Source organism: Centroberyx affinis, unplaced genomic scaffold (genome assembly GCF_046629955.1).
Source record: "Centroberyx affinis isolate AG114_WGS23_722 - 3 ecotype Tasmania unplaced genomic scaffold, CSIRO-AGI_Caff_v1 ptg002649l_1, whole genome shotgun sequence".
In the NCBI taxonomy this organism is placed as follows: Eukaryota; Metazoa; Chordata; class Actinopteri; order Beryciformes; family Berycidae; genus Centroberyx; species Centroberyx affinis.
In genome coordinates this window covers 19,164-34,497 of record NW_027280841.1, presented here as the reverse complement: position 1 = coordinate 34,497, position 15,334 = coordinate 19,164, and the positions used below count along the sequence as shown (strand labels likewise).

The window sequence follows — 15,334 nt, the reverse complement described above, 5'->3', positions numbered from 1 at the left end:
CCCTTCAGTTTCACATTTCTGTCCAAATCTGTCATGCCCTGCATCACTGCAATTTTCTTTCCTCCAGGTGAACAGTACCTTGGCGTTTGATGCGTCATGGACGACGAGGGTGAAGTAAGTTGATATTTTTGATATTGGTTTTGTAAAGTACAAAATTCTATTTCATTTTCAGTCAGTTTTAATCTCTTCAAGTTGTGAATTGATCATTTCTCATCTCATTTCATAGAAGAGTGAAACACCGCCCCCTGCTGCTCAGCCACTGCCTCTTGCTGTCGAAGGTGTGCTAAAATGTGTGAAATGTGTCTCACAAAGTTTATTTAGTGCTTTATTAATTAATTAATTTATTATTGGCTGAATTAGAGGAGGAGCCTCTCCGGGATATAGTGGAAAATCTGAGGTCAGAGGTTGAAAATCAAGCTAAGGTGACTATCTTACATCTCCATTAGCATTTAATATAGAAAATACAAAATTGTATATTCAATATACAAAATCAATATACAAAATCTCTTGTCTTTGTTTTTTTATCTTAGCACCTACAATTTTCTTTTTTTTTCTTTTTTACCATAGACAATTGATTTTCTCAACAAAACAATGGCCACATATGAAGCTGAGAGGATCCAGATTCACACCTGTATTGCACTTCTTCAAGGTGAGTGATCAGAAGTGAGAATAAATTGGAAATAGCATCCATGTCATACAATTAGTTCCTTTGGTAGCAGCTCACTTAAATAGTTGTACTTCAATAATAAGCATTACTGAAACTTTAAAGAAATACCAAGTGAAATGTGTCTCTTTACTTGTGTGTAATATGGGTGCTGTGCTTCCAGCTGAGCTGCAGCGTTTGGCCTCCAGCCTGGCTGCCCAGCAGCTGGAGGAGCGCTTTGAAGCCCTGCGCTGTGACGTCACTACTGAGCTCTACTACCTGCACAGCGCCTTGGCTCACTCCTCTCACTCTGCACCCTGCTCCAGCATTCAGAGGGATGCTGCCATCCATCACATCTCCCAGGAGTTGTATCACAGGTGCCAGAAGATTCAGGATCGTATAGTGTAATATAGGATAGGATTTGATGGGATGGGTTCAGATAGGGAGGTGGGGGGCATAGGATTGGATAGGATAAGACAGGATGAAACAGAAAAGAATAATTGGGATGAGATGGGATGGGACAGGATAGGATAGTTCAACAGGACAGGACAGGAAAATACAGGAAAGGAAAGGAAAGGAAAGGAAAGGAAAGTGTATGCCAAAATTCAGTGTCTTGACCTCCACTGATAAATGCATACTGAACCATTTTATAATAAGCAAATAACTCCCCTTTCTGCTCTCCTATCTCTTGTCTCTGTGTGCTTCCATGTGTCCGTTCAGGGGGAATGTACTGTGGGAGCAGGTTGCCGAGCTGAGGAAGGAAATCCATCACATCCACGGCCAACTTGGCAAGTTTGACATTATGTGTTTGAGATCCAAACCTACAATGTTTACATGATGTGAATAGCTTTGAAACTGCCAAGAACCTGACACGGTTCTCTCCTTCCTCTTTAGGGAATCAGAGGCATGAAATCCAGTGCAAGTTATCAGAGAAGCTAAACACCGATATGGTACTACAGCGCTCAAATTTGTTTCTTCTTCAACACTGTTAGCCAGATATGACCATAATTGATTATGATTGTGTGAGAACTGGGAACCAGCTATCTCAAACAAACAAACAAATTTTGCCTTACTCCAGTCCTTTTCTTTTCTATTGTGCCTCTATTTCCAGTACTTGCAGAGGACTACTGGCAGCTGCCAGGCTCAGGAGCGCTCTTTCAGACAGCAGCAGCCTCAGGATGTGAACACACTGAGGTGAAAAGCTCTGGGGTGAAGCTACAGCAGTGACAGTCTTGTAGCTTGTCTGGATGATTCTGTTCACCATGTTGCCAGTGGTGTGGCTCTGTGTTATGATGGTGGACTTGTATACAAATGCTCAACTGTCTGCTGTTTATCGTCTTTTCAGTTTAGATATCTCAGACATACAGAGCAAGCTTGAGGCTGTTAGACTGTCCAAAGGCGAGGCCTGTGAGAAAACAGGTGAGATATGTTATTTCAAGTCATTCCTATCTCATGCTCTTATATATCACTACAGTGGAGAATGGTGCTGGAGCTGAGTGGCTCTACTTTATCTTCCATTTAGTTGAAGATGGGACATCAAGCATAAAGACAATGCCATATAATGTAGATTCAGTTGAAGCACAAAATGGCACTGAAGCCAAAGGAAAGTTGCCTAATCTATTAGTAGACCAAGCAGTTGTTACATCATATTTACATATTTAAAGTAACTTACTACAGAAAGTGCACAGCAACACAAATTATAATGGGAATACTTTTTTTCATTTTACAGGAGGAAATAAATTCAATTCAGCTCACTAATCTTCTGCCAAGCACTGATGGTCTAAGAAGGATTTGGGATACTCTATCACAATATTCACTCACATATTTTTGCATTATCATCAGGTTTTTATTATCATAGATGACAAAAATCCATCCTAATAAAATTAAATTAGGCTTGCAAGATTTGCAATCTGCAATTTTTGGACCACATTCATTATGTGGGACTCGCTATCATCTCTATCTCAAATACTTTTCATTGAGTGGCATTCATAATTTATGAACAGAACATGTCCAGTATTTATCAAATAGAACAACCACAACTAATGCTTATTATTTATTCAGTCTTAATAAAAGAGATGTTTACTTTTAATCTAAATTTTTATACCATGTTTTTATCGATATAGCCTATTAAAACAATGCAATTTGATTTTCACATCAATATCTTATCATCAGCAATTTGTATGAGACTCCTATTTTGTTTCCTATTATTTAACCTCAGAAGTCAGTATTTCTTTGATATGATATTGTGAAACACTCTTGTTGCAGCTCATCTTTTAGATTCTCAGCTGTTTCTTTGGCTGCCACAATAACAGTATTTCTATTTGAGGCAGTTTCATTATTGTTAATCTATTTCTGTGGCTTGGTGGCACAGCAGCACCAAAGCACACAATGTCTTGTTCTCTTGACAGCGCATTCAAGAGGTTGAAGTGGCTCAGACTTTTCAGCAGCATCATTCTTTGGGAGAAACTTTTTATTTCACAGGCTCCTCAGCAGCAACAGGTTGTCAAAACAACTTTCTTGGTGTTCCCCTCCTTCAGTGGGCTAGTCCTGAGGAGAAGTTTGATTATAATGTTGTCAGTTAATTCACTGCTGACTGTGGCGGCCAAATGGGATTTTGACTAATTTCATCCTCCTCTTCTGAAGCTTTAAGTACTGGTCGGGAGCATGCTTGCCAATGTGGAGTGCTCCAGTATGACAGATGTAGTGATTCAGGCTAATTGATCTGTTGGCAAGTGCTTTCTCCAGCACCTGCCTCCAGCCGGCCACCTGCTCAAGGGTTTGATAATCTTTGTGGTCACAGATAAAGCAGCTGAAAATTACAGGAAGAGGTAAGGCTTGGCCACTCCTTGTCCTCAATTACTTGAACCCATGGAAACAGATCCAGCAGGGAGATCACATCATTAATCATTAGTCTCTTTTCTGCGTTGATATCCCTGGTGAGTGCATCAGGGCCTGAATCACAGTTTTCTTATTTCTTACTGAAGCAACCTGCTTGGGAGATAGCATATGTGAAGAAGAGGGCACTTGATAGTACTTCTCTGTCATCTCTGTTGGTTTCTGACCCCTTTATGGAGATGCAAAAATAAATTATATTGCTCATTAACCAGTCTGTCAGTAACTGTCGGTAACTGTCTGTAACTGTAATAAAGCGTTTAGTGTGCTCTTCTGTAAGTTTTAAATTGATTTGAGTGGATTATGTGTTTGCCCAAGTCTCATTGGAGGCGGGAGTTAGAGAGCAAGATACACCATTGGATAGGGCGGTTTACGTTTACGTCTAAGCCAATGAGAAATCGAACAAACTCCCAATCAGCCAATCAGAAGAAGCCTAATAGAGGATTGCATCCGGATGAACAGAGAGCATCCTCCGCTGCAAGCCATCCTTTTGGTAAGAGAACAATCACATCACTGCTGACTCAAATACTAAATATGTGGTCTGAGGAGATTAAACACATAGCGTTAACGTTACCTCAACATTTCCCCTAAATTATTTGAAATGGCATTTTGTTTAAATATCTCATACAATATAGTTACTTACACGCAAGCTAGCAGTTGTCCGTTGTTCACGAGCTAGCTTTCTAGCATGTACCGTTAGCTTTGTTTTCTGGCGCTTAACACAATGCTTGTTGCAGTTGATCTATCTGAAGGAATTTCGAATGCGTTTATGATGGAATTGAACTTGTAACATCTGCACCGATGGAACACGTTATTCAAATCGTTATTCATCATCTTATTGGTGGTAATTTTGCTAGCCATGATGTTAAAAATGTATCACACCCCTCCATGTAACGTTAGTCCAGCATCTTCTTGACGTTTATTTTCACATGGTTTCAGGTTAAATGACCTGTCTATAAAAAGTAATTGGCTAGGTGATTAAAGATTACTGAAAGCACCGTTGGGTTATTATTGATTACTGATTATGTGTTACATAAACATTCATTCTCTTCTGTGACTACTCTGACTGTAGCTACAGTAGCTGCATGAAATTCTGCCAAGCTTACAGATGGTAAAAACAGGCGAATCCAAATGATCTCATCCAACAGAAATGTTTTGGTATCATTCACATACACTTTGACTATCAGTCAAATAGGGTTATAGTAAAGAATCTCTAAACAGTGGTTGGTACCTGTGAAATTGTCTGATAGAATGGACTAACCTACCAGACACAATCATTATTTACTGGCAGTAGCTGATCACAACTTTCCTAACCTACACCAACTCACCCCACTCAAGACATGCTCAACGGATGCATAGTTGTCCCACCTAGGCTGTATGAAATGGACCAAGAAGTGCAGTCATATATGGCTTTCATTGGTTCTGCTTGTTCTATTTGTATTTATTCACAGTGTTAACTTCTGAGAGGAAATAGTAATTCAATAGAGATGTGTTGAGAAAGTGTCAGTAAAGACGCAGGAATGATGTCCATTGACAATGGGGAAAAAAACTGGTGCTGTTTTTCTTCTGCAGAGCTACCACATCAAACATGGGACGCAGAAAGTCAAAGAGAAAGCCACCCCCCAAGAAAAAACTGACGGGTAACCTGGACACCCAGTTCACCTGCCCGTTCTGTAACCACGAGAAATCCTGTGATGTCAAAATGTAAGCTCACCTCAGTGTAACATCTAAATCCTCTATGAAATGAATTGCATTATGGATACCACCAGTAAAAATGCACCATGAATAAAATAACTTACCTCTTATGTCTTCCAGGGAACGAACTCGGAACACGGGAATTATATCGTGCACGGTTTGCTTGGAGGAGTTCCAGACTCCTATAACTTGTATCCTTTTAAACAAGAAAATATCTTTTCATCTACATGGCATCTTGTTGGGTCAATCTGAATTTTATAAATGTTCGTCTCTGTGCATTGGAACGCCCTTAACCTTTTGTGTCCAGATCTGTCTGAGCCAGTGGATGTTTACAGCGATTGGATCGATGCCTGTGAAGCGGCCAATCAGTAGTCGTGTTTTCCTGTGACTCACCTCCTCTCTAACCTCACTCACTTACATTCCACCCCACTGATCGGTCAGATGACCTGGTTCCCGTCCTGCTAGCACAATGTAGCAAAAACCTTCAGAAACTGTGGATACACTAAATTCTCTGAGAACATAGATCTTTTTCCTGTACTGCATGACACACTTTGTTTCATTTTGCTACCTTGTGGCTTGCTGAGCACGACACATTTCTCTGGCTGGGCCAGAGTTTTGCCATTTTGTTTAACAGGAGGATCCCAGCCTGTCTACATCACAGTTCTCAACACAAGGATTTTCATATTGTCATCTTAGTGATTAGATCATGATGTATTTTTTGGGACAAGACTGTAATGTAAATAGGTTGGGACATCCTTCAAGTCGTCATCAGACAGATATTACCGCTTGTGTAAAACCTTCAGTGTCCACCATTGGTAATGTGTGCGATGTATGGATGGAGGAATTACCATGATTCTCTCATCCCCAGGTTGCTGCAGGGTTGTATGGGGGCATTACAACACATTCCCGTGTTCCTTTTGTGTTTTCAATCATGTCAATACTGTACTGAAATGCTTTTGTTGGTTGACATTTCCTTTGTTTCTTGAACTGCCACAACTCTCCTTTTTTAGTGCAGTAGATGTATATATATTTTGTGCCCCATTACATTTTTTAGTTTTTTTTTTAAGTCACAATCATATAATTTGTATGAGAAACTACTCTCTAGAAATTAAATCTGTATTTCACATCTTACTGTGTATTTGTTTGTGTTTTGGGGTAATAACTAATGAGAAAATTAAAACACAACCATATTTTTGAAGTGTTTTTATTGCACAAATGTCATGTTTAGTGAAAGGCATATAGAAAATATTCAGAGGTTGGCATGATGTATAGTCTAAACAATGTTGAGACAAAGTCAACAGAGTAAGGTGACATGTTGCTATACATTTACTAGGCAGTATAATAATAGATGGGAATGAACGCACTGTTAAAAAAATTCTACATTCCACCATCTTTGATTGAATAAAAGGAATGTTTTTGGACATCCAATGGATTGATAATACAGTAAATGTAAATGTGCTGTTCATAACTGTAAAGGTCTTGAAACACTAGATGGCACACTAGTACAACAAGAAGTCATAAATATAATAGAGGCCATGATGCCTTTGTTGTTGTGATGATGAACAGTTGAAGAGAGCTCATATCTGTTGGCTCGTTCAAGGCTCATCACATAAACAAGGCTTATTGAACAGTAAAAACTGACAATATGCATCTCATTTTATGATACAAAGCCAATTAATCAGAATATTTTCTGAATAAATTTAGGCTTTTTGATGTAATGACAGACAGGTCACTGGTGCCGGAGCTATTTTGTTTTCAACTCTTTGTAGGTTAATATAGTCGTATTATTATTGCCCTCTGATGTGGTGAAAATGAATCCCATTACAGCTAGTAGCACTCATAATCTAAACAGTAACATTACATTCAAGACATTCGGTGGGTCAACGGTATCATATGATACAGAAAATATCAATACAACAAGAATCTGCATATTCGTCATGATTCACATCAGCGTTTTTCAGGGAGCAGCCGGGTCTTCTTTTAGATTGCGCTTCTAAGCCATTTGCTGCACACAAGGTGATGCTAGGTAAAGTGCAACTGGAGCACCAGCATATTAAAGCCGAGGTTCACTGAGGCACGAGGCGAGCAGAGCGAGTCTCCCATAGGATGAGAACCGAAACTCCAAGAAACAAAACATGATGAATGGACTCATTGGCACTATAGGAAATACTGCTGATTGACAGTTACTCTGTAATTTCAAAAAGGTGCGAGGGGCATTAGTGAACACACACTGCTGGATGTCACAACACCTACATTTGGCCTTTCACTTTATTAAAGCATTGTAGCATGTCTGACAGCCGCCCCCCTACTTTTACAAAATGAATCAACCTCCTGAAAAAGCTTAGGAAACGCTGCACACAGGCCATCTAAAACGGCCCTTTAAAAATGGCGATTTGGCATGTGAACGTGACAATATGCCAGCGCAGGTGCACACAAAACAAGGCAAAAGTCCGCACAAAGCTTACAAGTCCTCCTGCATGATCTGCCCCGGTCAGTCAGAGCGACCCGGGGGCTTCTGTGTCATCCAGAGGCATGAAATCCTAGAGCCTGCTGCGCTCCGATGTGGATGTGGACTCCGATTCCAAAAGGGTCAAAGGTCAACAGCACCAAGTCGGCTGCTCGTTCCCATTCGCGGAGCTTTTGAAATTCTGCTCTGTCGATGTTCATGCTGGATGGGAAGGGTGGGGAGGTGAGGTGTGGGGTATCGACGGCTATAAAATCTCTAATTACACTAAGTATATAAAAAAATCTATAAATAGCAAAGGATATTAAATCTTAAGTTATGAGACGTTGGGTTTTCTTCCCATCTTGGGTATATTTGATAGCAATTAATAAAATTCGTCAGAGGAAAAGCAAAAATCTCTGTTGAAAAGTCTGATAGTGGTTGGGGGGGAAAGAAGTTGGCCACTAAATGAAAATTTTGACATAAGGTCACTGTAAACACACGCTTTTTTTCTTCTACTAATGGAAAGACAAGCAATAAATCCCTCAGAGCAAAAAAGGGCAAAAATGGTCGGAAGCAGACGGGGAATGAAGACGATGATGACGGCAAACGACGACGGTCATCGTGACCACGTCAGCGGGTGTTAAATAACAGTCTGGGTGGTCCTGCTCGTTACAAAGTCAAGTTGCGGTTGTTGTCTGGAAGTTAAGCGAAGGGGGGGGGGGAAGGAGAGGGCGAGTCCGTCCGTGTCTGTCCTAGTCAGAGTAGTGGTGGTAGCCGTCGAACTCGGCCCCTTCCCCGTTGTTATAGTAGGCCTCGGTGGGGTTGGCGCAGTATTTGTTGTCGTAGACCTGGCGCGGCAGGCCGTAGGTGGTCATGCCCTGCTGGGACGCCACTTTGTTGGTGCCCATCTGCAGGGACACGGTGGTGGTGTCGCAGGTCTCCAGGTCCAGCTTCTTGTCAAAGATGTGCCTCCTGGTTCCTGGGGCTGTCATGCCAGACTGAGAGAGACAGACAGAGAGAAAGATGAACGGTTTAATCCTTAGGAAGAACAGTCTACAGGTGATGTTATTAGATCTTTTTTTAGAAGAAAATGACTGCTAATCTCATTAGATCTACTGAATTCAAATTAATTTATCTCCCTTTTCAATACGTGTGCGATGCCTCTCGCAGTCTAATATTCAATCTGGATGAGAGTGTAAAAATGGATTAGCATAATGCCAGTAATTGAAATGTAAAAGGAAGGCTGTGCTCACCTGGTTGGCTCCCTTGTTGGTGCCCATCTGCAGGCTGATGGTGGACTGGTCCAGTGGGTTGTCCATGCCCATCTTGGCGTCGTACAGGTGGCGTCGTGTGCCGTATGATGTCATGCCCTTTTGGCTGGCAAGCTTGTTGGTGCCCATCTAGAGACGCAGCAAAATGTAGTGAGCAAAGTGACTGAGAAAGATACTGTGTTACTTTGTATTTATTGATATGGGGCTTATTTTGTACTTTGGGGCAAGATGTTTATGGCTGAATATTAATTTAGCTGGGTTCCAGCAGGGGGCACAATGCAGCGCCATAGGCAAGGGCCTTGACCACCACACCACCTCTGGACACAATTCTCCATTCATCAACAAGGCTGTATGCGTCATGAAGTCGTAGATAATAAGGTAATAAAAATAACTCCTCTGCTGTTCTGACCTGCAGGCCAATGATGTTGCGTCCCTCCTTGAGCTTCTCCGGGGCGAAGCGGCGCTGCTGCTTCTCAGCGTACTTCACCCCGATGTCGTACTTGGAGTGGAAACCTTTGGACTTGGCCTGAAGAGAGAGAAGTATGCAGAGACAGAAAGGAAAATAGTGGTAATACAGTCTACATTTTTTCAAACCCATATTGTTTTTATTATGCTATTACTCTTGCCATATTGTACTACATTTTTTCTCCTCTCCTATGTTCACAGTCCATACAACACAAAGCTCACATAGGCAGTCTGATGACTATCTATTGTTATATTGCACTATAACTTTACAGTTTCATCATCACCAGATGCTGATATAAATATGCTCATTGTGGCTGCTGACCAAAAAATCTTTTTCCAGTTTTTGTTGAGACTTTGCACCTGATTATTCCTTCCTTTACTATTTGGAGTTAAGCACCAGCTCCAGCCTTTGCCACTATAGACTGTAATGACACAGTCAACATAAAGCAGCACAGCGGATGGTAGAAAACGATGGAGCGTGCACCGCTGCCCTCACCATTCCAGCCAGAGCGATGAGTGTGCTCTGGACCTGAGTGTGGTTGACATTCTCAAACAGATCGTTGGCCTCAAACAGGTCGTGTGGCTTCAGGCCGTAGTCTGTGATCGCACGGACAAAGTTTCCTATGTTTTCCAGCTGAAGAATAAAGCAGACAGAATGCAGAATGGAATTAGTGAAGAAGAGCATCTATTTGTCATATTACACACAGTCTAATTCATTTTCACGTGTTTCACCAGAGGGGTCAGGGCGCCGCTTTAATTGGAGCAGCAAGTGTCTTATACAGCAGCACTTTGTTAGGATCAGCTGTGGTTATTTCTTCCTTTACAATGTGATTACAATTACTCAAAAATCTGTAATATCTATAATCTACAAGTAAAGATTTGTGTTGCAGTTGTGCATTGTCTTTAACGTCCTACTCATTCTTCAAAACAATGTGCTGTTTGCTTCTTTAGTCCCGTACAAGGCGACTAAACCACATGCTGAGATGGGCTTCATTTGATAAGGCAGCTACTTTCTGGAATGTAAATAAGCTGTGTGTGTGTTGTCCATGCCAAGGGGGCAGACTAATCTGGTTTCACACACTCTGGGAAACAACAATTTTTAGAACAGCAGGGTGAAATCGAGTCGATATCTATTTTTTCATAGATCATGTCCACTAGTTACCCAGTTCCCATGGCGCTTGCGATACGAGAATATGGATTTTATTCAGGTGTCTCTCGGAGCTGTTAAATTACCTGGTGCCAGTTTTGACTGGAGTTGTTGATCTTTCTCACCGAACCTGGCTGAAGAGTGTTGATGAGTCTACGAAGAGAGAGACACAAAATAGTTCTGGTATTTAAGAGATAGATTACTTCCATTTTTTTTTAGGAGGATACTGTAGGCTGTAACACTGAAAACACGTTTCCATTTTCAATTTAGTTCTGGTACAGAATCATCTACAGAAATGGATGTGATCCATATTTCTGAAGACTCTCAGATCCTCGGTCTCGGTCTCTGTGGATGGACCGCCTCCGTCTCCACTCACTCGCACAGCAGGACTCCGTTCTTCAGACTGTCCATGAAGCCGTCCCCGATCCTCTTGCCGGTCACATCCTGGATCCACAGCCGCAGCTCCTCCTCCTTCTGCGGGTCGTACTTCCCTGCCAGCTGAGGGGGCAGAGGTCAGAGGTCAGACAGGGGCGGCCGTGTGCGATGTGATGAAACGCATGTCGGGACATTTGTGGGGGCTTATTCTGTTCCCTGGCAATGCATTGATGGCATAAAGCATGAGCTATATTCTTCAAAACTGCCATTTGTGATTTGACATTTGATTTGACATTTGTGAATTTTCGAAGAGAATGAGGACAACAACGGATTAAAAGGACGCACAATTGCCCCGCTACTAGTAGAAGAACAATCTAATGGGTTAATATACACACTGAAATGTTCCAGACTATGAATTAACACAAAAGCCATGATAATATTCACTGGACCGGAGTTAAATATCATCTAGTGGAATATAAGTTCCATTCAAGTTTTGCATTTTCCACAGGACCAATCAGTGGGAAAAACAACCTGGATCCCCATGAGGAAGGCATAAAAACAGAAGACAGAACAGTATTACTTAAATGATAGTACATACGATATTTGAATGTTAAGTACACACAGCATGTTTTGATGACAAGCCGCCGTGAGGGAATGTTTTCCTACTTCGGTTTAATACAATGTTTCTTTCATGCCTAATTTCAGGCTTTCAATGACTAAAATAACTTTGGTTTTATCCAGTCTTTTCTCATAAGAGCTGGCACACCACTGTACACCAACCTAACTGTATCATAAAAAAAATACCTTGAGATGAGGGGTATAAAAAAATAACAGGAAGAAAAATGAAAATGAAACATTCCTGCATGGAGAAACACTCTCTCTCTCTCTCCATGTATTTCCTTATTGGCACAAACACACTGCCCTAATACTTTGAATTCTGGTGTAGGGCTTAAGGCAGAATCCCCCCCCCCCCCCCCCTCCCTCCCTCCCTCCCTCCCTCTCTCTTTCTCTCTCTCTCCCCCCTTTTCTCAATGTTCTGCAGATAACTCTTCACAGTCTGGGATCAGCAGCCAACACAAACAGGTATTTCAAAGCAGCGGGGGTTTGCGTAGCTTCCAGCCCATCACACCAAACTTGGGAGAAACAGCTTTCCCAATCACTCCCCCCCCCCCTACTCTTGGCCTTGCTCATATTTCTCATAGTATGTCTCTCTCTCTCTTTTTCTTGCTCTCCTCATCCCTCTCTCCCACTGGGTTTTCCAGAATCTGCCCTTTTACAGTGAGCCGACTATTCAGGCGAACCACGTCCGATAAAGACACGCCAAGATCGACAGCTCTCGCTTCCAACCAAGGTATTTTAGTTTAGGAGTTTGATTTAGCCGTGTTGTTCTTTTCATTGTCGAGCTCAGGAATGCAATCAGAACTGGTTGTTTTCCAGAACTTTTAATGCCACAAACAGCACACCACCAGTCCACTAATACAGCCTCGTCACAATTGCCCATGTAAGTCAAAAGGGCAGACATAGAAAACATCTGACAAGTTTTGATTCATTCGATAGATGGCCTATAGAGTAACAGTCCAGCACCCATGTGAAAACATAAAACTCATGCCAGCCAGGCTGCTTGCAACATTATAAGTCTCATCATGTGGGGATCCAACACAAACAAGACCATGAGCCATTTCAAATCCTGACCCAGAATTTGGGCACCCAGGCCTTGAGAAACTAGTAAAGTGTCAAACTGAGAAAAACATAAATATATTGTGTTTTAATGTTTTAATGATCAGTATAGCTGTTTGTAACTCATAGATGAAAGTTCCAATGTACACAGTCAGTGAAATAGGTTTGTATTTATAGCCGGCTTTCACTGACATCATTTCTTCTCAGCTCCTTTTCTCCTCATCTCATCTGTTCTCCATTCAGCACAAAGTGGATCCATTCTGGGAGCAGCTGGCACAGCCTTGTGGCTTTCACATCTATCAGACCAGCTCCTGTCCACCTGCGTTCTGTCGGGGGAGTGTTTTGTCATTCCTGACTCGGATGTAAACTGTTTAGAGTAAGGACACTTTCTCAAGTTCCAACACGGAGCCCAGTCACTCCTTAAAAGGAGATCAGATTTGCTGATGTACCTGTCAGTCTCTGCTGCATCTCTGCTCCTCTCTGATGTCATGCTACTGGAACTTACCGTCCTCGCTGTGGTAGCACGGCCCACGAAGCCCTCGCATTCATCACGCCATTAATTGAGCTCTAAGTTGTTTGTTACAAGGAAAGTGGAATTTCCCTGGCTCATCAACTGACTTCGTTGCCATGTTGCTACACTGTGGCTAGTACTTCTCTGCTCTTGTGCATAATTGCCCAGACTTACCGGCGTTTGAATGAGGTCTAATGGAAATGGTATGGAGATGGCAGTGAAATAACGCTGCCAGGCTAGTGCCAAAATCTCAATGCCCCTTCCTGCAATAAGACCCAGCTGAGTGCTGAGCGGCAGTAATGAAGGGAATGTGGGTTTCGCAGAGTGCAGTGCACTTGTGTGTGAGATTAAAGCATCGATGAGAGACGGCACTATTCAGGGAAGAGACAGCATCCCTCATTGACAACGATGATGGTCTGAACATCTCAACAGACGGGGCTGGAATATTCTGGGGCTGACCTTTCCCATGCTGAAAACAGACTGTCAGCAGCTCTGACTCATCCCATCACATTCCGTAGTACAGAGTGCTTTCTGTCGTGACACTAGCAGTGGATATGAATAGGAGCCACCGACCTCCGAAAAAACATCTGAGGTTTCCCAAAACTCTGACCACAATTGATGCACGAACACTTGTTTTTCTTAACAAGGCAGCTGACAGGATGATGACAGGCTTACATGCTTGGAAAGGAAGATAATGCATGATGCCATATACGTACAGTAGTACAGTACAGTACAGCACTAATTATTGATAATAAAATGACTATATTTGCTGTTTATCCTTTGCTGGGAATAACCCCATGCATCATCTCACCATCAAAGTAGTCAAAGTGGCCTCTCCTACCTGCCAAGAATGAGTGGAAGTGTATTTAGGTCATAGATGAAAACGTGAAGACTAACTTACAGAGAGTTAAAAGTTAACTTCAAAAAGTTAACTTAATTGGAAAATTACAAAAAGTGACTATAACTATATATAGTTCTAGCCACTAGTGGATACAGGCCTGTGTGCATCAGGTGCCAGCCAGCAGCATCCCAAGCTTTTCTCATGCCAAGGACCCCCCAGATAGATACTCATCAAACCACAAACCCCCATTTGATGAGATTTTGTATGAAGGAAACCCACCTGAGAAGATTTTGGGAGTTAGTTATGATTTAGAGTAGAACTGCGTAACTGTCTATTCCCTAGGCGGGGTGATGACTGCAGTGATGAGAGTAAAACCCGTGATCAAAACAACCTTTACACATCTTCTCATAGTGAGTGAAACAATAGTGAAATTAAACTATTCCTCATTTTGCTGGGGACCCCCTGCCCCCCCCCCCCCCCCCCCCCCCTCAAGGACCCCTGGAGGTCCTCACACCCCAGTTCTCTAACGCACAGTATAGGCTGCTAAAACCCATCGCAGTGGAAAAAAAAAAAAAAAAATTCACAATAACGAGTCTTTGCCACTACAGATGAAAAACATCTCGGAAGCCTACCTTACTCTTGACCTCGGCGGAAAGTCCGAAGGTTGGGCCGCTCCTGAAATGTTGTGACATGGTGCTTTTTTGGGGCTATGTACAGTGAAGCTGAAGGGACCTTTAAAAACGGAGAAGCAGGTTACACCTCTCTGTCCTGGCGAGAGAAAGGCACAGAAAAATCCCGTGTGTCTCTGAGCTTGACAAATCCGTAGATATCTTGGCTGTTTTTTTTTTGTTGTGTGCTGTTAGATCGCGGTTGTGTTCCGACCTGGTGAGGCTTTTGGACAACTTTCCGACACTTTTCTGAATCTTTTTTAAACTCTCCCCATGTGTGCGCGCCCTGATTGGCCAGGGCCGCCGTCCAATCCGGACGCTGCCTCCTCATCGGGGGTGATGTCACCGCTCGGGCATTAGATTTGATCAGTGTCACTTTTTCCACCTTCGGCCCATTCAGGGATGCTTTTCATTTGTGTTATGGTGCACTTTACTGACGTTATGTTATTGTCATACTGAAGCGAATTGCAGCCATAGTCTTAAAATACACTTCAGTATCAGGACCAAAACATGTTTATTTTGGCCTTTGGGTGTTCTCTGCCCTTATGAAAAAGAACAATAGGTAGCCTAATAATGCATTTTAGAGGGATACAATACAATACAATACAAATATCACAGCAAAACTATAGGAATTACTAATTAAACTTGGAATATTATAGTGATATGTGATAAAATAAATAACATAAAGTATAATAAGGTCACT

At 42.1% G+C, this 15,334-nt stretch overlaps 2 protein-coding genes across 3 annotated transcripts; one reads left to right on the top strand and one right to left on the bottom strand.

The window, feature by feature from the left end:
• Window positions 1-30: 30 nt before the first annotated feature.
• elof1 (elongation factor 1) lies at window positions 31-6,356 on the top strand. Of its 2 annotated transcripts, XM_071535044.1 has the most exons (10): window positions 31-114; window positions 227-278; window positions 361-422; window positions 568-649; window positions 828-1,020; window positions 1,364-1,431; window positions 1,538-1,593; window positions 1,755-1,837; window positions 1,989-2,062; window positions 2,373-4,022. In XM_071535044.1, exons 1-10 carry the CDS (start codon window positions 97-99, stop codon window positions 2,399-2,401), a joined length of 717 nt encoding a protein of 238 aa, XP_071391145.1. In that variant the 5' UTR covers window positions 31-96; the 3' UTR covers window positions 2,402-4,022. The 2 variants fall into 2 exon arrangements, with proteins under 2 accessions (XP_071391145.1, XP_071391146.1); XM_071535045.1 differs by lacking the exons at window positions 31-114; window positions 227-278; window positions 361-422; ... (3 more) ...; window positions 1,538-1,593; window positions 1,755-1,837 and adding exons at window positions 5,108-5,239; window positions 5,351-5,421; window positions 5,538-6,356 and having other exon boundaries at window positions 1,886-2,062; window positions 2,373-4,028.
• A 113-nt stretch (window positions 6,357-6,469) lies between these two features.
• Window positions 6,470-14,805, bottom strand: cnn1b (calponin 1, basic, smooth muscle, b). The gene is made up of 7 exons (XM_071535032.1): window positions 14,596-14,805; window positions 10,936-11,057; window positions 10,646-10,712; window positions 9,909-10,046; window positions 9,357-9,473; window positions 8,930-9,076; window positions 6,470-8,674 (listed from the first exon to the last, which is right to left on the bottom strand). Exons 1-7 carry the CDS (start codon window positions 14,653-14,655, stop codon window positions 8,429-8,431), a joined length of 897 nt encoding a protein of 298 aa, XP_071391133.1. The 5' UTR covers window positions 14,656-14,805; the 3' UTR covers window positions 6,470-8,428.
• Between the last annotated feature and the right edge of the window lie 529 nt (window positions 14,806-15,334).